Genomic DNA, 24,165 nt, shown 5'->3' with positions numbered 1-24,165 from the left:
CATTCAACACACACATGCACACATACACAACACACACACACATCTTCTGAACCTCCGCTATACTCTAAGCACTGTGGTGATAGCACAGTTACATAAGGCATGGTCTTTGCCTTCAAGAAATACACAGTCTACATGGGAGAGTAGGAAAAAGAGGATTAAAAACACTCATGCTTTGCCTTAGATTTGCCACTTTGAACTTCCTTCCTTCCTTCCTTCCTGGACTACAAGTTTTCAGTGGATAGACACCATGTTTTGCTCATCCAGAGCATAGGAACAGGGCGTGGCACATAGTAGGTGCTTTATTTGTTAAATGAACAAATGTATGAATGAATGGATGAATCTATAACAGGGCATATATAGCTGTTAGTTGAGTGGAATACCTTGTACGTATTAGAGAGATTAAGAGGCATATGAGCCAGGTCTGAAGCCGAGGCTTAAGGGGCAAATTCCGCCTCAGCTTTTGCCTAGTTTGTTGTTCTTTTTTGCATTCTTCAAGGTCTAGCTTAAAGACCAACTCTAATGATTCCTCTCCGATCCCCCTTTTTCCTTCCCCTTATATCCACTTAATGCCCATCCCTTTCAGGCAGTTCTTACAACACCCTAGGATGTATTATATCTACGTGTGCATACGTTTGATCTCCCTCGTTATTCTACAAATTTCTGGATGGAGTCAGTCTGTTTTTCAATCTTTATGTCTATTTCTTACTCAAGGAGCAGTTTAATAACTGTTGGCTAAATGAGCACATAGATTAAGCCTTGATTAGATTTTGCAGGTACTTCATTTCACTCTCTGATGTGGCAACTCCCTGCCACAGGCCTTTGCCCCTTCACACTGAGTCCCTCTGGCATCTCTAGTCATCCACATCACAAGCCCATGGGGTGAACAAGAGCTCAGGAGCCACGACAGCAAACTTCAAGTTTTACTTTGGAACTAGGGAGACACTGAAGGGCTAGTCTTGTGTTCTGGCTCCCACAGGCTGAAAAAAACTAAACTTTGGGATCAATGAGGAAGCATTTCTACTTCACAATTCCATCATAAAGTAAGCTGAACTTTCCTCTAGTCAAGCATGGATTTTTTTTTTTAATACCTTTATTGGAGTAAAATTGCTTTGCAATGGTGTGTTAGTTTCTGCTTTATAACAAAGTGAATCAGTTATACATATACATATGTTCCCATATCTCTTCCCTCTTGTTTCTCCCTCCCTCCCACCCTCCCTATCCCACCCCTCTAGGTGGTCACAAAGCACCGAGCTGATCTCCCTGTGCTATGCGGCTGCTTCCCACTAGCTATCTATTTTACGTTTGGTAGTGTATATATGTCCATGCCACTCTCTCACTTTGTCACAGCTTACCCTTCCCCCTCCCCATATCCTCAAGTCCATTTTCTAGTAGGTCTGTGTCTTTATTCCCATCTTACCCCTAGGTTCTTCATGACCTTTTTCTTTTTTTTTCTTTAGATTCCATATATATGTGTTAGCTTACAGTATTTGTTTTTCTCTTTCTGACTTACTTCACTCTGTATGACAGACTCTAGGTTCATCCACCTCACTACAAATAACTCAATTTTGTTTCTTTTTATGGTTGAGTAATATTCCATTGTATATATGTACCACATCTTCTTTATCCATTCATCCGGTGATGGACACTTAGGTTGCTTCCATCACCTGGCTATTGTAAATAGAGCTACAATGAACATTTTGGTACATGACTCTTTTTGAATTATGGTTTTCTCAGGGTATATGCCCAGTAGTGGGATTGCTGTGTCGTATGGTAGTTTTATTTGTACTTTTTTAAGGAACCTCCATACTGTTTTCCATAGTGGCTGTATCAATTTACGTTCCCACCAGCAGTGCAAGAGTTCCCTTTTCTCCACACCCTCTCCAGCATTTATTGTTTCTAGACTTTTTGATGATGGCCATTCTGACTGGTGTGAGATGATATCTCATTGTAGTTTTGATTTGCATTTCTCTAATGATTAATGATGTTGAGCATTCTTTCATGTGTTTGTTGGCAATCTGTATATCTTCTTTGGAGAAATGTCTATTTAGGTCTTCTGCCCAGTTTTGGATTGGGTTGTTTGTTGTTTTGTTATTGAGCTGCATGAGCTGCTTATAAATTTTGGAGATTAATCCTTTGTCAGTTGCTTCATTTGCAAATATTTTCTCCCATTCTGAGGGTTGTCTTTGGTCTTGTTTATGCTTTCCTTTGCTGTGCAAAAGCTTTGGAGTTTCATTAGGTCCCATTTGTTTATTTTTGTTTTTATTTCCATTTCTGTAAGAGGTGGGTCAAAAAGGATCTTGCTGTGATTTATGTCATAGAGTGTTCTGCCTAGGTTTTCCTCTAAGAGTTTGATAGTTTCTGGCCTTACATTTACATCTTTAATCCATTTTGAGCTTATTTTTGTGTATGGTGTTAGGGAGTGTTCTTATCTCATACTTTTACATGTACCTGTCCAGTTTTCCCAGCACCACTTATCGAAGAGGCTGTCTTTTCTCCACTGTATATTCTTGCCTCCTTTATCAAAGATAAGGGGACCATACGTGCATGGGTTTATCTCTGGGCTTTCTATCCTGTTCCATTGATCTATATTTCTGTTTTTGTACCAGTACCATACTGTCTTGATTACTGTAGCTTTCTAGTGTAGTCTGAAGTCAGGGAGCCTGATTCCTCCAGCTCCGTTTTTCTTTCTCAAGATTGCGTTGGCTATTCAGGGTCTTTTGTGTTTCCATACTTATTGTGAAATTTTTTGTTCTAGTTCTGTGAAAAATGCCAGTGGTAGTTTGATAGGGATTGCATTGAATCTGGAGATTGCTTTGGGTAGTAGAGTCATTTTCACAATGTTGATTCTTCCAATTGAAGAACATGGTATATCTCTCCATCTCTTTGTATCATCTTTAATTTCTTTCATCAGTGTCTTATAATTTTCTGCATACAGGTCTTTTGTCTCCTTAGGTAGGTTTATTCCTAGATATTTTATTCTTTTTGTTGCAGTGGTAAATGAGAGTGTTTTCTTAATTTCACTTTCAGATATTTCAGCATTAGTGTATAGGAATGCCAGAGATTTCTGTGCATTAATTCTGTATCCTGCTACTTTACCAAATTCATTGATTAGCTTTAGTAGTTTTCTGGTAGCATCTTTGGGATTCTCTATGTATAGTATCATGTCATCTGCAAACAGTGACAGCTTTACTTCTTTTCCAATTTGGATTCCTTTTTCTTCCTTGATTGCTGTGGCTAGAACTTCCAAAACTATGTTGAATAATAGTGGAGATAGTGGGCAACCTTGTCTTGTTCCTGATCTTAGTGGAAATGCTTTCAGTTTTTCACCATTGAGGACGATGTTGGCTGTGGGTTTGTCATATATGGCCTTTATTATGTTGAGGTAAGTTCCCTCTATGCCTACTTTCTGCAGGGTTTTTATCATAAATCGGTGTTGAATTTTGTCGAAAGCTTTCTCTGCATCTATTGAGATGATCATATGGTTTTTCTCCTTCAGTTTGTTAACATGCTGTATCACGTTGAATGATTTTCCTGTATTGAAGAATCCTGGCATTCCTGGGATAAACCCCACTTGATCATGGTGTATGATCCTTTTAATGTGCTGTTGGATTCTGTTTGCTAGTATTTTGTTGAGGATTTTTGCATCTATGTTCATCAGTGATATTGGCCTGTAGTTTTCTTTCTTTGTGACATCTTTGTCTGGTTTTGGTATCAGGGTGATGGTGGCCTCGTAGAATGAGTTTGGGGGAGTGTTCCTCCCTCTGCTATATTTTGGAAGAGTTTGAGAAGGATAGGTGTTAGCTCTTCTCTAAATGTTTGATAGAATTCGCCTGTGAAGCCATCTGGTCCTGGGCTTTTGTTTTTTGGAAGATTTTTTAATCACAGTCTCAATTTCAGTGCTTGGAATTGGTCTGTTCATATTTTCTATTTCTTCCTGTTTCAGTCTTGGCAGGTTGTGCATTTCTAAGAATTTGTCCATTTCTTCCAGGTTGTCCATTTTATTGGCATAGAGTTGCTTGTAGTAATCTCTCATGATATTTTGTATATCTGCAGTGTCAGTTGTTACTTCTCCGTTTTCATTTCTAGTTCTATTGATTTGAGTCTGCTCCCTTTTTTTCTTGATGAGTCTGGCTAATGGGTTATCAATTTTGGTTATCTTCTCAAAGAACCAGCTTTTAGTTTTATTGATCTTTGCTATTGTTTCCTTCATTTCTTTTTTATTTCTAATCTTATCTTTATGATTTCTTTCCTTCTCTGACTTTGGGGGGTTTTTGTTCTTCTTTCTCTAATTGCGTTAGGTGCAAGGTTAGGTTGTTTATTTGAGATATTTCCAGTTTCTTAAGGTAGGATTGTATTGCTGTAGAGTTCCCTCTTAGAACTGCTTTTGCTGCATCCCATAGGTTTTGGATCGTCTTGTCTCCATTGTCATTTGTTTCTAGGCATTTTTTTTTATTTCGTCTTTGATTTCCTCAGTGATCACTTCGTTATTAAGTTGTGTATTGTTTAGCCTCCATGTGTTTGTATTTTTTACAGATTTTTTCCTGTAATTGATATCTAGTCTCATAGCGTTGTGGTCGGAAAAGATACTTGATACAATTTCAATTTTCTTAAATTTACCAAGGCTTGATTTGTGACCCAAGATATGATCTATCCTGGAGAATGGTCCGTGAGCACTTGAGAAAAATGTGTATTCTGTTGTTTTTGGATGGAATGTCCTAAAAACATCAACTAAGTCCCTCTTGTTTAATGTATCATTTAAAGCTTGTGTTTACTGTTTATTTTCGTTTTGGATGATCTGTCCATTGGTGAAAGTGGGGTGTTAAAGTCCCCTACTATGAATGTGTTACTGTCGATTTCCCCTTGTATGGCTGTTAGTATTTGCCTTATGTATTGAGGTGCTCCTGTGTTGGGTGCATAAATATTTACAATTGTTATATCTTCTTCTTGGATTGATACCTTGATCATTATGTAGTGTCCTTCTTTTTCTCTTGTAATAGTCTTTATTTTAAAGTCTGTTTTTTCTGATATGAGAATTGCTACTCCAGCTTTCTTTTGATTTCAATTTGCATGGAATATGTTTTTCCATCCCCTCACTTTCAGTCTGTATGTGTCCCCAGGTCTGAAGTGGGTCTCTTGTAGACAGCATATATATAGGTCTTGTTTTTGTATCCATTCAGGCAGTCTGTGTCTTTTGGTGGGAGCATTTAATCCATTTACATTTAAGGTAATTATTGATATGTGTGTTCCTATTCCCATTTTCTTAATTGTTTTGTGTTTGTTATCGTAGGTCTTTTCCTTCTCTTGTGTTTCTTGCCTAGAGAAGTTCCTCTAGCGTTTGTTGTAAAGCTGCTTTTGTGGTGCTGAACTCTCTCAGCTTTTGCTTGTCTTTAAAGGTTTTAATTTCTCCATCAAATCTGAATGAGATCCTTGCTGGGTAATCTTGGTCGTAGGTTTTTGTCCTTCATCACTTTAAATATGTCCTGCCACTCCTTCTGGTTTGCAGAGTTTCTGCTGAAAGATCAGCTGTTAACCGTATGGGGATTCCCTTGTGTGTTATTTGTTGATTTTCCCTTGCTGCTTTTAATATTTGTTCTTTGTATTTAATTTTTGATAGTTTGATTAATATGTGTCTTGGTGCGTTTCTCCTTGGATTTATCCTGTATGGGACTCTCTGCTTCCTGGACTTGATTAACTATTTCCTTTCCCATATTAGGGAAGTTTTCAACTATAATCTCTTCAAATATTTTCTCAGTCCCTTTCTTTTTCTTTTCTTCTTCTGGGACCCCTATAATTCTAATGTTGGTGCGTTTAATGTTGTCCCAGAGGTCTCTGAGACTGTCCTCAGGTCTTTTCATTCTTTTTTCTTTATTCTGCTCTGCAGTAGTTATTTCCACTATTTTATCTTCCATGTCACTTATCCGTTCTTCTGCCTCAGTTATTCTGCTATTGATCCCATCTAGAGTATTTTTAAATTCATTTATTGTGTTGTTCATTGTTGCTTGCTTCCTCTTTAGTTCTTCTAGGTCCTTGTTAAATGTTTCTTGCATTTTCTTTATTCTATTACCAAGGTTTTGGATCATCTTTACTATCATTATTCTGAATTCTTTTTCAGGTAGACTGCCTATTTCCTCTTCATTTGTTTGGTCTGGTGGGTTTTTATCTTGCTCCTTCATCTGCTGTGTGTTTCTCTGTCTTCTCATTTTGCTTATCTTACTGTGTTTGGGGTCTCCTTTTTGCAGGCTGCAGACTCGTAGTTCCCATTGTTTTCGGTGTCTGTCCCCAGTGGCTAAAGTTGGTTCAGTGGGTTGTGTAGGCTTCCTGGTGGAGGGGACTAGTGCCTGGGTTCTGGTGGATGAGGCTGGATCTTGTCTTTCTGGTGGGCAGGTCCACATCTGGTCTTGTGTTTTGGGGTGTCTGTGGCCTTATTATGATTTTAGGCAGCCTCTCTGCTAATGGGTGGGGTTGTGTTCCTGTCTTGCTAGTTGTTTGGCATAGGGTGTCCAGCGCTAGAGCTTGCTGGTCGTTGAGTGAAGCTGGGTGTTGGTGTTGAGATGGAGATCTCTGGGAGATTTTTGCCGTTTGATATTACGTGGAGCTGGGAGGTCTCTTGTGGACCAGTGTCCTGAAGTTGACTCTCCCACCTCAGAGGCACAGCACTGACTGACTCCTGGCTGCAGCACCAAGAGCCTTTCATCCACACGGCCTGTCTGTTGTGAAGCAGTTGTACCTTTATTCTGATGACAATGCAAAAGACTTATTAAAGAGTTCCTGCCCTTTGGCACTTATAATAACATCAGCTCTGGGAGTTGATTTCTAGTGTATGGACCCTGTTGGCTCCCAAACGTCGATTTGTTGCTCCAACTTTCAAGCTCTGGGGAAGCTGGTGCCACTTTGGGGAATTTTGAAGGGAAAGATCCTCAGGACAAGCTGTCCCGGCAGCTGCTAGGGCCTTACCCCCAAATTCCCCAACCAGGGCTGGCTGGCCACAAGTAGCAAGGCTCCTGGCTGGCTGCGCCAACATTTGTTAAGAGTCCAAGCTCGTGCTGCTCACCGCACTACAGGACAATAAATCAAGAAATGAGTTGCTGGGGCGAGGAATAGTGACTTTGTTCAGAAATCCAGCAGACCAAGAAGATGGTGGCCTCACGTCCCACAGAACCATCTTGCCTGAGTTAAAATCAGGCTCCTTTTATCAAGCATGGAATTTTGATTTCATTATTTCATTAAGCAGATAGTCACCAAGCTCCTAATATGTGCAAAGCCTTTTTACTGAGAGCTGGATTGCAACGGAGTAATGAACGAATCCTTCCCTGCAGGAGATCACAACCTATTAGAGAAAGCAAAAGCCCTTCAACACTATAGGAACACACTGAAGGGGGATGCACAGACTCCCAGAGGAGGAGGAGAAAGACCAAGGAAGTCACCTCTGCCTGATACCCAACCAAAGCTCCAATTCTCAAGACAGTCTGGAATAATGGGCAGGTCCCAGCTTTGAATGCTGAGAAACCTGGGTTCAGTTTCCCCTTTTGCCACTTAATAGTTGTGCAAGTTTGGCTAAGTCAACATTTCTCTGAACTTCACGTTGTCCTTTTGTAAAAGCAGGGACATACCCATGCTGCAAGGCTCTTGTAAGGATTAAGTGAGCATTCATCCCAGGATCTGGACCAGAGAGTGCATTCAAAGGATGGTAACTTCCTTGTGTCATTAAACCAACAGTATACCTAGGCGTAGTATCTTTTTAAGGAAGCTGAGGATAACCTGCTCTCGAGTGAGTCACTTCCAATGAGAATCATATTTCTCATGTTTGAAAAGATCTGTTAACCAGTATTGCATTCAGAGCTTCCAAGCTCATAAGAAATCCAAGTAGTAATGAAAATAGCTCCAGCAAGTTGAGATTCCCCCATGTGCCAGGGACTTCACGTACTATAGTGGATGTTGTAATGCTGCTTCCAAATCTCTCATTAGAACAGGGGCACTCATTCCCCCAGCCACCTGGAATGTTGACGGTTGACCACTCTCTCTCAGTCTTCCTTGGAGAAATGCCCTCCATTAAAAGGGACCACTTCATCCAAGTTTATGTCCCTTCCCCAGGGATGTCTTATGGCCTATGACTGGCTCTGTGGGGATACGAAGACCTGACACCCTTATCTTGATTTGGAACAACTCAGAAGGACCATCTTAGTTCCAGGGCTTCCCGTGGGATCAGCTGAGGGCTTTGCTACAACGGCATGGCGATCTACCTTCTCCCTCTGCCCAACCCCTCTTTGCTCATGCCCTCACAAGAGAACACCCCAGAAAACCTCCTGCATGTCAGTCTTTGCCATTAAGAGTGATTTCTGGTGAACCTGACCTAAGACAAATGCATTGTCTCATTAAATCCTTATCTTTTTTTAACCCTGTGAAGGGGAAATCAGTATTCACAGCTTTCACAGGATATAACTGAGGATTTGTTTTCTTGTCCAAGTTTACAGAGCTGGTGGGTAGCGGAGTGAAGATCTGAATACATATCTTGCTGACTATTCTCTTTATCCCTGTGCTGTGTAGCTTTCCTAAAGTAGTGGGATTAGCCAAACTCAGCCCTGGGACATAATTCAATATCCATCCCTCAGTCTTTAGTGAGAATAAATACAAGAATTATCCACTTAAACAGCATGACTGTGCTTTTTAAAAGAAAAATCTGTAGTTGATACTGACGTTCAGTGCCTTGCACAAGGACCCATGTGACATGTTTCTGCTCGGGCTTAGTTCCAGAGGGGAAAATATGGCTTTGGAGATCGATTTGCATATCTCCCCTTGCCAGAAATTTAAAATATGGAATCCAACAGACTTCTTCTTTTTTTGCTTTAGCTGCCAAGGATTTTAAGGCCAACTTCAAATGTGGTCATTTCCTTTTCTCCCAGCCAGATGCTATCTACTCCCAATGCTTTGCACATAGAGTCCTCTTTCATCCTCACCAAAACCATATCGTCCACTGTGCTTTTATTTAGGAACTCATTCTATACGATGATATAAATCATAACATGTGTATGACTTAGAGAAGATAACATTGCCTGCCATGCCCATATCCTTTCCAGGGAATCTTAGATCCTCAGGGCAGCCAGGTAGGGTTTGATGTGGCCCTGCCTCTCTGACCATTGCCCATTGGACCACAGCTGGGTACCAGAGGCAAGACGAACCCGACCATTGGTTAGCCAGCAGGGTCTGATGGGACCTGACAAAGAGGTTGCTGCCAAACCCACAGGATGTCTATTAATTGAGTCCCTCTTCGGAAAATTTAAATTGCCTACACGGAAAGATTTTGTTGCTTGGTAGTGAGGTAGAGAGAAGCAGATGTAGGGAGAGAAGCCAAGTCATGCTAATTTTGAAACAATTTAAGATCTCCTTCTGCTGAGGTCTCTAGATCTGCCATAAATCTAGAACCACTCTCCAAGTCCAGCTTTGAGGAACCTGGTCCTATTTGAACTCTTTTTTTCCCCCATTTCCCTCTGTGAAATTCTACCTTCACTATATTGCGACATATATACACTCAGCATTTACACCCAATATGCAGCCACCCTGAATGGGCTTCTGCTCCTTGACCCCAAAGAATATATGTAATATATGTATGTGTATATGTGTATGTAACCCGTATATGGCTGTGTAAGTGTGTATGTGCGTGTGTGGAGGGGGGGTCTTTGTTTGGCCTACACAAGCTTTCAAGAACCAATTTAAACCATCATTTCCAAATTGGTTGATTACAATAAAAATGTAAATTTTCAGCCTCTCCTGATGAAAACCTGAAGTCCTTGCACCACTTACCTTTAGACCCATTTGACAAGAGCTGGCTAGAGCTGAGTTGCACCTGCTTCATTTTCATAGAGCCTTTAGTACCCAGTTCACCCCAAACTCCATCTTTCCTTATTATATCCCAACATTAAGGCATCTTCCATTGCATAAGTGCTGCTTTTCTTTTAAAGGTGCTACAGATTTCTTTGAATCTCTCTCTCTCTCTCTCTTTCTTTTTCTCTCTCTCATACAATAAAACAAAACAAAACAAAACGCAACCAAGGCCAGGGGGCCAGCATGCTATTTCCCTTATACTCAGCCAGTGCTTCCGAGGGATATAATTTGCCTCCCCCCTGTGGGGTATTAGTGAGTGACCCCTGTTCCAAGGGGGATGCCTGGGTGACAGAAACAAAAGCTTTTTTTATATTTTAAATTTGAATGTTTCATCATTCTTTACTAGGACAAGTGAGGCACTGGCTAAGCACTTTATCTACATTGATTTATTTCATTTTCGCAACAATGAGGTGGGTTCCGTTACTATTCCTATTTACAGATGATGTAGCCAAGGCCCAGAGGCATTGAGTGACTTGTCCAAAGTCCATGGCCGGTAAAGGTGGATCCAGGATTTGAACCCAAGTCTCTCTCAGTCCTAAGGGCCTGACCCGTAAGCACTAGGCTGAACTGCCTCTCACGTCTGACTTGTCTGTCTCCACTGGCTGCTGACACCATGACTGGCACATCGTAAATGCTCTGTGAATGTGTGTAGCTAAGCGAGAACAGAGGACCTGGGGTCACGGGGCGGATGGCTTGTGTGCACCTGTCTCTGTTCCTGCCCTGCAGCATCAGTGGCAAGACACCTGTACCCTAAAATCGTGGAGAAAGTAGCTTTCTCTCTGTTTCCCCACAGGGAGCAGCTTTGTGGTGAGTGAAGGGAGCTACCTGGACATCTCCGACTGGTTAAACCCGGCCAAGCTGTCCCTGTATTACCAGATCAACGCCACCTCCCCATGGGTGAGGGACCTCTGCGGACAGAGGACCACAGATGCCTGTGAGCAGCTCTGCGACCCAGAAACCGGTGAGCCATGAGGAGGGATGGGGATAGAGGGAGGGAGGGTGTCGGCTGGAAGATGGTCTGCACTCCCTCTGCCTGAAGAATCATGGCTTCCGAGTGATTGACAAGGGGCTTTATGTAAAGGTCCATCAATCCCACTGGGGGTTAAACTATGTGCTACCATTGCCGGACAACAAAGCAAATACTTATAAAACCACAGCATCTCAGAAAGGACCACAGAGAACATCTAGTCCAATTTCAGCAAAGCAAAGTGTCTGAATGTCACCAGCCATCCCTGAGCTTAGATCCTATCTATCAATACCTTTCACTAGCTGGGTATTCTTTATCATTTTTTTCATCTTTATTGAAATATAATTGACATATAACATTGTATAAGTTTAAGGTGTACAATGTGATGATTTAATAGACATATAAATGATTACAGCAATAAGGTTCATTAACACTTCCATCACCTTACTTTTTTAGTGTATGTGGGGATAGCATTTAAGATCTACTCTCTTAGGAGTTTTCCACATGTCATACCATATGGTTAACTGTTCACCATTCTGTACATTAGATCCCCAGAACTTTTTCACCTTAAATGGGGAGATGTTGGCTGTAGGGTACGAACTAGCTGGGCATTCCTTAGCAAGATACTTTCCCTCTCTGAGTACTAGAGAAGGAAAGTAGCATGTAACTCACAAGCCTGTTGTTAGGATTAAATGAGATAATGTATGGAAATCTCCTAGTATACTCATTTATTCATTCATTTGGCAGATAGTAGCCGGGCACTTTTCTAGGCATTGGTGACATAGCAGTGAACAAAAAAGGCAAAATCTCTGTCCTAATTAAGTTCATATTCTACAGAGACATTATATTTGCACTGCCTGAGAAGATAGCCACTAGCCACCTGTGGCTGTTTAAATTTAAGTTAATTAAAATTAAATAAAAGTAAACATTTCCTCAGCCATGTTAGCCACATTTCAAGTGCTCCATAGCTAATGTGTCCAGTGGCTACCTCTTGGAGGACTCGGGGCATTACCATCATTGCAGAAAGTTCTGTGGGACAGTGCTGCAATAGACAAACAGGTAAATGTGGATATACTGTGTCAGGGGATGATAAATGCTGGGGGGAGAGCACGAAGCATAAGGGATGCTGAGCTGGGAGTAGGGGTAGAGTTGTTATTACAGAAAGAGTGGTCAGGGAAGGCTTCTCCAAGGTGGTAACATTTGAGCCGGCACTTTAAGATGGAGACGGTGGAAGCCATGCTAACATCTGCGGGGAAAGCATTCTAGGCAGAGGGAATAGCAAGGGACAGCCTCTGCAGCAGGAGCACAGGAAGATCCCATTGTTTCAGCACTAGCAGGAAGACCAGTATGGTTGGGGGGGAGAGAGAGAGAAGTTAGGATGCAAACTTGAAAAGAAGCTTGGGAAGGGGGTGGTGATGGGGGGAGGTTGGAAGGCCTTATATAGGAAAAGGACTTTGGATGTTACTCTGAGTGAGATGAGAAGTCATTGGAGGATTCTGAGCAAAGGAGCAACATGATCCGACCTACATTTTAACAGGACCACTCTGACTGCTGTGTGACAAATCAACTTAGAGGGCGTTCAAGGGCACTGTTTTTCCAATGTAGACAGGAGTTGGTAGTGGCTGGGAACGCAGGGATTAGGGGAGAAGATGGTGATGAATGATCAAATTCTGGATATATTTAGAGTGTAGACTTGACAGAACTTGTTATTGGATGTGGAAGATGAGAAATAAAGGGGAGTCAAAGATGATTCCAAATCGTTCAGTCTGAACAGTGTCATGACGGACTTATCATCTGTTGAGTCAGAAGCTGCTGTAGGCGGGTCAGGGCTGAGGTGAAGGGGATGGAGACTGCCATTTTGGCTGTTAGTTCAAGATGACTCCTAAACATCAGGTAGCGATGAGAAATAGGCATTTGAATCCAAAAGTCTTATTCAAAGAAGAGGTCTTCGCAGGAGATAGAAGTTTGTGAGTCAACAACATACGGATACTATTAACCCAAAAGACACCACCTGATCTACAATTATTGCTTAGTAAATGGACAGCATCTTACTCATAGTTGCTGCCCAATAGCTCCTAATGTCCACAAAGAGGGAAATAGGAGTTAGAGAGGAGAAAAGCTTACCGAGATCACAAAGCAAGTTAGAAATGAAGCTGGCATTAGAACCCCAGTTCCCCTTCTCCCCGTCCTGTGCTCTTCCCTACAACTCATACTGGTATATTTTTCTCTGCAATTTCACCTGCCTCTCCATTGACAAGATTCTGGCCATCTTGCCTGAAAATCTCACTGTACTGATGCCGTGAGGAAGGCTCTGTAGCTCTGAGGGGACTCAGTGGCCCAGGCCAAGAGTTTGCTTTCTCTACCCAAATTCTCTTCTGCTTCTCCATGGGGCAAGCAATTCGGGAGTAAGGAGAGGGATTTTCCAGGCTAACCCCTGTGTCTCTGCAGAATCAGGCAGGGACTAGGCTTTCTAACCATCATTCCCTCCTTATCCTTTAGTTGGGAGCCTATATTCAGACACATTTTTCCAGCCTTTACATAGGCCTACTGGGGAAGCTATTCAGAAGATGTGATGCAACTCTAGTGTACCATTGGACCAGACAGCTGAATCTTCTTTCTCTTAATTAAAACATTTAGACTTTAAGGCACTGACACCCTAAGCAGTATCCCCTTACCCCCAACACACACACACACACACACACACACACGCAATCAGCCCCTTAAAGTTGAAGATGTTGCTAGAATCCACTGGGTTGACCTTCTCAACTTTATCACTGATGATACTGATACCCAGAGAAGAAAGATAAAAGGAACAAAGTCACACACACAGGTGGCAGAGCCAGGATTCAAACCTAGGATCCTGTGCTCCTAACCAATGCTTCTCAAGCCCTCAGTAGGTCTACAGTGAGGCCTGAGAGTCTACTTCCCTAAAAGGCCGTCAGCTCTTGCTGATATTTCTGACCCAGGTACTACCCTTGGTACAGCAAGGCTCTAAACTCTTCTTCCCAAATAGTCCTCTCATGTTCTAAACAAACAGCGAGAGGCCCAGTCGCCGTATTGTTAATTCATTATTTATCTTGACAAAATCATGCTTACTTTTATCACTTTATCTCCTGCCTCTATTTGTCACATACCGTGGGCTCTAGGTCCACTGATACCCGCACTTCCCTGAAGGCACCATGCCTTTTCATGCCTGCGTCCCTTTCATGGGCTGTTTTCCACCCCCTTGAAATGTCTTTCTCCTCCTTTTACTTGGAGACCAGGGGCTCTTTTTGTTGTTGTTGTTTTGGGTTTTTTTGTTTGGTTGGTTGTTTTTTTTTGTGGTACACGGGGCTCTCACTGTTGTGGCCTCTCCCGTTGCGGAGCACAGGCTCCGGACGCGCAGGCTCAGCGGCCATGGCTCAAGGGCCCAGCCGCTCCGCGGCATGTGGGATCTTCCCGGACCGGGGCACGAACCCGTGTCCCCTGCATCGGCAGGTGGACTCTCAACCACTGCGCCACCAGGGAAGCCCCAGGGGCTCTTTTTATTTCCATTTCATGAAGCCCAAACATCCTTTCTCTCAGAGGCATTCATGACTCGCCACCCCCAGCCCTGACCAAATTCAGGGGTCCTCCTCTCTGCTCTCATAGCCTCCGTGACTCCCTGTGTTATAGTCCTTGCCCCTGAGCGGTCATTGTTCTTTCCTCGTCTGGATCTACCACCAGACTGTAAGCTTTGCTAGGGGCTGGAGAGGGGGATTCAAAGCATGTGTTTTGCTCATCTGTGTATCTTTAAAACTTATCATTATACTGACATATAATTCATTCACAAAAAAAAAAAAAAAAATGAAAGGGGGAAGGAGGGGGGAAGGAGGGAGGAAGGAAGGAAATTTCCCTTCCATGCTCCTTGAAAAATTTGTATTCACCAATTTTCAGCTTCTTCCTCCATACCCACTTACATATAAACTCAGATGAAATATTTTCCAGCACTAGAGAAATTGGGTCACCAAGAGCTGTCCAGTAGCCACACCAGCTAGAGAGTCTCACCCTCCCATTCAGCTACATACGTTCCCAAGAACATTTCCCTTTGCATTCTCCTCTCTGCTCACGTTCACAATCCTCCCACCCCCCAAACACCCTATGCAGAGTTTTACCTTCTGACTAGAGTTCAGGCTCTTCCCCCTACCTGAAATTTCTTCTATCCTTTAATTATCTACTTTCCAAAATTCTATTTACTTAATTACCTCTCATTTCCTCTCTGTAGAATGGATGACTTCTACAGTATCACCAGAGTTTTCTGTTGACTAGAAATTTGATTAAAACGTGAGTTATTATTTGGAAACTGCAACGCTAAAATGTAAGCTCCTTCCAGCTTACTGCTGTATCTTATTTATCCTTCAGCAGAGCACCTTGCTCTTACAAATCACAAGACATAAATGGATGGGGTGATCTACAGATAAGGAGTGGAAATAGGAACATAAGTTCCCTGAATATATTTTCATGGAGCTTGACTCAAACCCACTATGTAAAATTTATTTCAGTTTGTTAAATCCGTTCAAGCAATATTTTCTTAATTCCACAGATGCATTAAGTCTTGTGTGTCAAGTGCTATGAGAAATCACAGACAAACTGGACAATGTTCCTGCCTTCATGGATTTCACATTTTTGCAGGGATAAAAATAATACGCTCCTCTACAGCTATTATAAAAGACACAATGTAGAATAAATCAAGAACAGGCATTTATAGAGTACCTCATGCCTGGAGAAAAGGGAGAAATGTATTCTAGATGGGAATTTCAGGAGATCCATCATGGAAAAGATGACCTTTTAGCTGAGCCTTGTAGAATCAGTAGGGAGTATGAAGAAAAGGTGCTTGAGCAGAGGAATCTTGATGATGGAGAAAGAGAGGAAGTAAGTCTAGAGTGATTCCCAGAACCAGAGAGCAGCATAGCTGGGCTGGCCTCTGGAGAATGTGCTGCACATGAGGTAGAGGAAGAGAACCAGGGGAGTGGAAGGAGATAAGGTTGGAAAGGTGGGGTGAAGAGAGCTCACAGAAAGATGAGGATCTGAAGATTCTGAGAACCACCAGGGATTTTAGTAAGGCTACATCGGCCACTGAAAAAGGGAAACTTGCCTTCTATCTATCCAGTTGTTTTAGGGAACATCTAACTGCCCAAGGGAATAGCTGGGTGTTCTCTCCTCAACCTTCCACCAAGAATTAGAATTTGGGGAAGTCATGGAAAAACTAAACCCCCAAGCCCTGTACATATTCAGATCTTAGATCTGACAGAAGTCGCTTAGCTTCCCTTAAATGAGCCCTTCCTTCTGTTGGGGGATCTATAGGGCTGAACCAAGTCATGGAGTCCAAGTACGGATCATCATGCCTTAATGCTTTATTGGATGTGTCAGCAAGAAGGATCATTCTTCCCTGCTGACCAGAAAGGAGAAGGAAATTGGGGAGATAGTGTTGCTGAAGAATGGATAATTGCCGTGATGTGTGAAGGAGCCTGGTCAAGTTTTCCTGCCTCTGTGCCATAGCCCAGCTCAGGTGTGTTTGTCCAGGGATTTCAATAATTAGTACCACCTGCAGGGCCGATTATGGAATTGATTCCAGAGTGTGCTGGAGCTGGCTTGTATGGAGTTAAAATCTGAGTTTATATATAGGCGGATACAGAGGAAGAAACTGAAAGTTGATGAATTCGATTTTTTCAAGGAGCCTAGGGAGGGAAATTTCCTTCCTTTCTCTCTCCTTCTCTCCCTCCCTCCCTCCCTTCCTTTCTTCCTCCTTTCATTATTTTCTGTGAACTCATGAGAGTCGATTGTTACCATCTCATCCCAGCTCTTTGTTCAGTTCCGTCATGCAGGTAGCTTGGAAATGGCTGTGATGAGAGTATTTATACCCAACAAAATTGGTAAATGTTACAAATCATGGCTTATTTTCTTTGGAAAGCCAGTCATTAAACATTAGCCATCGTAACAGTGGATGGGATGAGAACAAACTAATCAAGGACCAAGGCAAAGAAGAGTCTCAGTGATGGCTCAGAGAAGGCTTGAAAATGTTGCCGGAGGGCGGCATTATGCTCCCTTCCAGAATAAACTACCGTTACTCTGCAGCTCCCTGAAGACAGGAAGTGAACATTCAAGGACTACATGCTATGGTCCGATCAAATGCAGCACCACACAGTCCAAATGATCAGGCCTTGACCTTAAGAATGGGGAGAGTGACATGGGTAAAGGGGATCAACTCTATGGTGATGGGTGGAAACTAAATTTTTGGTGGTGAGCATGTTGTAGCGTGTACAGAAATAGAAATACAATGTACACATGAAATGTATAGTGTTACAAACCAGTTACCTCAGTAAAAGTAATTTAAAAAATGTCATCATGGTGAATCTTAGTGTGAAACAGCTTTGTTAAATCTCAGCAAATGGTTGGGGTATCATGTTAAATTCTGTGTACAAAACCATTGACAGTATGGCCCCAACCACATGAGGCAGGTAGCTGCAGAACACTAACTCATTTAGTCACTAACTCTTTCACCTATTTGTTTATTCATTCAAGCCTTTAGTGAACCAGAGTCGAATTGGAATATCCTTTGGAATCCTACAGAACTGGGTTCGAATGCTTGCCTTTCTGTTTACTGACTTTGGCAGGTCATTTAACATATCCAAGCCTCAGTTTTACATATACAAAAAGAGGCAAATAATTCCCATTTTGCACAGTTGTCGTGAGAAGAAGATGAAAAATCACATTTAAAATGCACTTGGTACGCTACCTAATTTATGGTGGGCACTCAAAACATAGTGTCTACTGCTATATTTTATAATCAGTTATTTAGTCCATAGTGTCTTCATTAATTTAATAAACATTTCAATTAATTTAATAACTATTTTATGAAATACCTTTAGTTCAGCAATGCACAACTGTGTTAGATTATGTGAGAAGAAAGTAAGATACAGCCTCTGGCCTCTAAGACCCGACCACCTAATGAAGAAACTTGCAGTAACCTGGATGTTTCCATCTGCTGGCTTTTCATTTAGTCCTTGTGTGACTTTTAAATGTGTGCAATGAAGGAAGTCATAGGCTCTCGATCCTAGTGCCAGCTTTGCCACAGATCTGTCATTTGACCTTGGGTATGTCACGTATTGTGAACTTCATATTCCTTCTTTTCAACAAGGAGATCAGTGGAAACATAATTTTAATGCTAGAAAGGTCCCTAGCAATCATCTAGTCTGATGTATTGAGGGTCACGGAGGCTAAGCAAGTTGCCTGGTGTCACTCAGTCAATTAGTGGCAAGATACAAATTACAACCCTGAATAATTCCTAAGATATTTTCCAGCTTAAAATTCATGTTTCTATGACCTTTTAAGCACTAATAACTTAGAACATAAGTATGATGAAAACAATTTGTAAATGGCATTCAAAGCAGTTTGAATTTTCTTTTCAAACTGATACAGATGTCAGTCATATTTGCCATCATACACAGTTTATTTTCATGTCTTCAGCAGGCACTTTTCATTGCAATTGGATATGAAATGAGAATACAATGTGTGTAGTTATGTCCTATGTATGTCTCATAATGTACTAAATGTTTCCAGTTGTTTATAGATTGTTTCTGTTATTTGCTGATCCCTGTATTATTAACGTTTAAAGGGACACAAGGACTTCATGAAGTTGTAAAGACCAAGAATGCACAGAGAATAAGAATGTCTCTGCCTTGAAGGGGATTGTAGCATGGGGGGTTTCTAGGTAATGTAGTAGATAACATAGGGTTTACGTTGGGTGGTGCTTAGTGAGATGTGCAGTTAAATAAGTTGAGATCTATCCAAAGAGAGCCAACTTTCTGGCAGACCAGAGAGGAGAAATTTATATATGAGAACATAAGTTTTATAAAGAGTTGACCTTTGCTCATCTTGTTTATTGCTGCGTATCAGGTACTGAAACAGTTCCTGCATCAATACATCTTTTCTTGAATGAATAAATGAGTGAGTGAATGAATGAGTGAATGAATGAATGCATGAGAAGCAAGTTTCAGTTGCTGAAAGGTCAAGAGTTGGTTAGTGGGTTGGGTGTAGGGTTCTGGTGTCAAGACCAGGAGTAGCCCTAAGGGTGCTGACAGTGACATTTTGGCTGAGTGTGTTTTTGCTGAAGATTTTTTTATCTGGGACAATTAATTCTCTGCTGAAAGTCACCTTCTCCCTTGATTCTTGAACTCAGAGTAAGCTCTGTCCTTTATCTGGTTAGGATCAGTCCATGTCCAGCTATGCTGTTACCCCAGTGGACCTCAACTGGGGAAATCAGTCCTTCATAAAGTGAGCCACCGATCCTCAGAATCTATAATGCTGTCCACCTCACCATTCCTTGGTCCCGAACTTTCCTGGGAGATGTATTAAACAAAACTCATTTAAACTGACTGTAAATTAATGAACCCAATGCCTTATTTTTCAGACATACAAGATAATGTAAACAAACTATCCAACACCATTTCCAACAAAAGACGTTCAAACAACAACAGACCAAGATTTTTCTGCCTAAATTCCGTGCAATGAATGTTAATCATAAAAGCACATTTATCACATCAGACTGCTCCATTTGATGCCTTCATTATTTACTTATAGCAGATGAGGGTGTTAGACAGTGACCAAATATAGCTTATAGTTAAAAGAAGGATGGTAGAATTTGGGTGAGATATCAAGAGGGACATGAATACAGGAACAGCATCTACTGTTTATTCTGTACTTGTTGTGTACCAGGTATCATGCTGAGACTGATTTAGGAACTCTCTTGGTCTTCATGACAACACATCTAGGTGGTTATTATTGCTTCCGTTTTCCATACTAGAAGCTGTGCCTTAAAGTAACTGATTGACATTCTCAGGGTCATATACTTAACTAAGTGTCTCAGCTGGGATTTGGACCCAGACTGAGTGAGGAGCCTACTGTATGGAGAGTGAGTGTGTGAGCGGGTCTGCTTAGCCCGGAGCAGAGAGAGACATTCTGGCAGTCGCCCTGTGGTAGGTGTTTGCTGAGAATTCTCAGAGGCAGGCATAAATCCTTTGGACAAAGAATTTGCAGAATAAGTTGACCTGGAAAAAAGTAAAAGGACCCGTTTAGGTTGGGGGTGAGGGAAACATGCAGAACCAGAGAGGTGAAACTGGGACAGCACTTATGAGTTGTAGGGAAACCATTTTTTATCTCTGTTTGGGAGTCTGGCTTTATCTGGTTTAAATGTGTTGTAAAATGTTATGTTGTGGAAGAGGGTTGAGGTCCTTGGAAAAGAACAATCTGTGTCAAAGATGAGGTCATAAAATTTCAGAGAGCCCATGACAGCAAGCCACAGGACTGCCTGCTCAAGCGCTGGGAAGGATGGGAAGGTTAGAATGTGCTGCAAAAGAGACTTTGAAAACATTTTCTTATTGGGAACATGCCAGTCCCACTGGAAGTTCAAGGCAGTCTTTACTTTTGAACTTGAAAGAAAGAGGTTGTGAGAACCTCATATTGTAAAGTTGCCTGGAGGAAGATAACCTGAGATGCGTCTCTGGTAATTATCTCCAGGAGAATTGTACCAATGAGGAAGAGCGCTCTCAGCTTCTAAAACTAGATTTTATCATCCAGAAAATAATCTACGGTCATTTAAATTAGAGTCTGTGTTTAATTTTAGCCAACAAATGTATTACAAAAATATATTTGCCCCCCCAAAAATGTTCTGTCCTACTATTAAAAAAAATAAATTCAGGAAGCTTCTAAATATATTTGTAATATCTTATGACCAATGGATTATAAATAAACAAAAGTATGGGCAAAAGTATAGATTAGAGATGGGAGTGTTATTAGGATACCAAAGCCATGTTGTGAAGTGTCCACACTTGTCAAGGGTGAGGCATTTCCAGTAGCCAGTGTGATAGGTCTTTGCAGGTGTGTTCACTCTGCAGGCTGCAGTCTGCCCTCTACCCACCTCCACTTCGTATAAGCCACTTTCTTCATGCATCCTTGTCCTTCTTGTTTCAGTTTAAATGTCACTTCCTCAAGGACGTTTTTGCTGACCTTCTAGACTCAGTTATTCCTCCATGTTTTTTTTGTTTTTGTTTTTGTTTTTGTTTTGCGGTACGCGGGCCTCTCACTGCTGTGGCCTCTCCCGTTGCGGAGCACAGGCTCCGGACGCGCAGGCTCAGCGGCCATGGCTCACGGGCCCAGCCGCTCCACGTCATGTGGGATCTTCCTGGACAGGGGTACGAACCCGCGTCCCCTGCATCGGCAGGCGGACTCCCAACCACTGCGCCACCAGGGAAGCCCCGTCCTCCATGTTTTAAGCTCCATTTGTGCACTCTACTTTTGTCTTTATAGTAAATACAATGATAGTAATAATAATAATGCACATTATATAGCACAAACTCTGTGTCAGCCCTCTTCTAAGCAAGTCACATGTATTATCTCATTTAATCCTCTCAATAACCCTGTGAGGTAGATAGAGTCATATTTTAACTAAACCAAGACACAAACAGATGTATGTACCAATATCTTACACACTGTTAAGGAAAAATTGCTGCCACTAATAACCATAAGTTGCTAATAATTACCACATAAGTCCTCATTTTCAGGGATATTGAAATGTGGAAAGTTGTGCGTCTTAGAATTAGTGGAATGCCCTATTACTATCACCATTTTACATGTGAGGAATTTAAATTATGTAAGTGAATGGATTTTCCCAAAGTCACACGTCTAAGAAATGGTAGAGTTTAGACTGGAATTTCAGAAGTCTGGCTTCAGAGTTTATCCTCTTAACTGCTAGCCTACGCTACAATGTATAATTAATATACATTTATTTGTGTGGTTCTGTATTCAATTCCTTGTTATCTAAGAGACTGTACGCCATAAAAAGGCAAGGATTTTGTCTATATTATTCCCTGCTTTATCCCATTGTACTGATGTTTAATGATGAATAATGGAATGAGTAGATGAAAGAAGAAACACTGGATTTGGAGATAAATTCCATGGGCTTCTCCTAGATCTGCAGTTTTTAACTCAAGATGTAACTTTTGACATGCCACTCTGTCTCTGGGCCTCAGTTTCTCTATTTAATATAAGAGGAGTTTACATTAGATTTCTCTAAGTGCTCTCCAGCTCTGAAATTCTGTGTACTGAAAATCTGCACTGAAAGCCAATGCTGTGTCCAACTCTGGCTCTGGAGGATGTAGAAATAGGATCACTCGTGCTTCCTGATCTCTTGAAGGAATGTACAAACAGGAAACTGGGACCACCACACATTTCACCTCTTAATAAACATCTTGTAATGGTCAAGAACTTGAGCTCTGGGTTCCAGTACACTGGGATTCAAATTCCAGCCCCTTCATTTTGGACCTGCACAACTTTGGACACGTTCCCAACCCTTTCTTAACCTCTGTTTTTCTCAGTGGTAAATGGTGGTAGATGATGATGCCAACCTAACAATCCTCAGAGAATGATTACGTGGATTGAACTAGGTAAAGCATATTAAGCACTTAGCATAATGCCTGGTACACAACACTTAACAAATGTTAGCTATTATTAGAGCTGTGCTCAAAACGTGAATTGAATAAAATGAGTATTGTAGGACTGTTTAAAAAAAAGGCAGTTTACTATGAGCCTGAGCAGTCAGGGAAGGCTTCTTGTAGGGGGAGAGACCAGAGTTGGACCATGAAGCAAAAGCATGATTGTGATAGACCTACACTGTCCAATGTAGTAGCAGATAGCCATATGTGGCTAAATTAAAATGTGAATTAAGCCACAGTCCCCGTGTTCCAAGTACTCAGTAGCCACACATGGTTAGTGGCTGTGTATTGAAGAGCATTGCTATGATTGCAGCAAGTTCAATTAGACAGCTGTGACAGAGAGTGAAGAGTGAAATTATGTTTCATATATATTTTATTTCATTTAAAATATTTATGAGTGACAGTGCTGTGCTGAGTAATGTTTTAGGAACCAAGATTTAACAGTGAGCAAAACCAGACACATTGCTTGGCCGGGTAGAGCCTGGTCTAGTGCGGGGGTCAGCAAACTACAGCCCACCAGCCAACTGCTGTTTTTCATAAAGTTTTATTGAAACACAGCCATATTCACTAGGTAACATATTGCCTGTGACTATTTGTAGCTACAACAGCAGAGTTCAGTAGTCATAACTCTGTGACTTGCGAAACCTAATATATTTGCCATCTGGTCCTTTAAAGAAAAAAAAAATGCCAACCCCTGGTCTAGTAGACTGATTTCATGCTTTGGCATCTGAGTTAAAGAACTGGGTTTGGTATTTATTCTTTCATTCGTGGATTTGTTCATTTAACATTCATCCGGTATTTATCAAGCATCTAATTTAAGCAGGATGTCAGGCAGTGACAGAATGAAAAGAACAGATAAAAATTGCTGCCATGATGGAGCTCATACTCTGGTAGGGGCACGGGACAGACAGATGAGTAGAATATAGGTAGTAATTAATAAAGTGTATCCTATGTTAGAAGTTGATGTGTTATTGAAAAAAAAGACTACAGGAAGGGGGGCTGTGAATGCGGAAAAGAGGGATGGTTGCACATTTTAGTAGCCTCTTCAAGGTAGGCACTGTTGGGGAGGTGAGGGAGAAACACGCTTTGTGGATATCAGGCGAGAGCAGAGTCCAGGCAGAGGAGATAGTCAGTACAAAGGCTCTGGGAGTGGACTCTGCCTCACATATCTGAGGAAGATCATGGGAGAGTATGTGGCTGGGCTTCGCTGGACACTAGGAGGATATTAGGAGATGGGGTCAGAGAGGGAACAGAGGGCCAGAACCTCAGTAGAACTTTTTTTTTTTTTTTTTTGTGGTACACAGGCCTCTCACTGTTGTGGCCTCTCCTGTTGTGGAGCACAGGCTCCGGACATGCAGGCTCAGCGGCCATGGCTCACGGGCCCAGCCTCTCCGCAGCATGTGGGATCTTCCCGGACCGGGGCACGAACCCGTGTCCCCTGCATCGGCAGGCGGACTCTCAACCACCGCGCCACCAGGGAAGCCCTCTCTGTAGAACTTTTTAAGAATATTGGCTTTCAACCTGAATGCAAGGGGGAGCCACAGAACATTCTGAGTAGAGGACTGATGTCATCTAACATATTGTAAGAGAATTACTCTGGCCACTCTGTTGAGAAAAAATCTATAGGGATAGAGACAAGAGTGGTAGCAGAGAAGCTACTTGGAAGACTGATGGAATAACCCAGACCACAGATGCTGGTGGCTTGGGCCAGGGTGGTAGCAGCGGGGGTGGAAAGAAGTGGTCAGAATCTAGATATTGCATTTCATTCATTGCAGTCATTTAGTGAATGCCAATTATATGCCAGGCATCATG

At 41.9% G+C, this 24,165-nt stretch overlaps 1 protein-coding gene across 19 annotated transcripts in view; it reads left to right on the top strand.

The window, feature by feature from the left end:
* ASTN2 (astrotactin 2) overlaps window positions 1-24,165 on the top strand; it is a 1,502,867-nt gene that overhangs the window by 1,000,121 nt on the left and 478,581 nt on the right. For all 19 annotated transcript variants that reach the window (XM_079927232.1, XM_079927229.1, XM_079927230.1 and 16 more), the window contains one exon: window positions 10,673-10,840. In XM_079927232.1, coding sequence (XP_079783358.1) covers window positions 10,673-10,840 — 168 coding nt within the window. The remainder of the gene's footprint in view (window positions 1-10,672; window positions 10,841-24,165) is intronic.

This window comes from Stenella coeruleoalba (genome assembly GCF_951394435.1).
Source record: "Stenella coeruleoalba genome assembly, chromosome: 7".
Classification (NCBI taxonomy): domain Eukaryota; kingdom Metazoa; phylum Chordata; class Mammalia; order Artiodactyla; family Delphinidae; genus Stenella; species Stenella coeruleoalba.
Note: the sequence above shows the minus strand (reverse complement) of the source record. Positions and strands in the feature narration are given on the sequence as shown.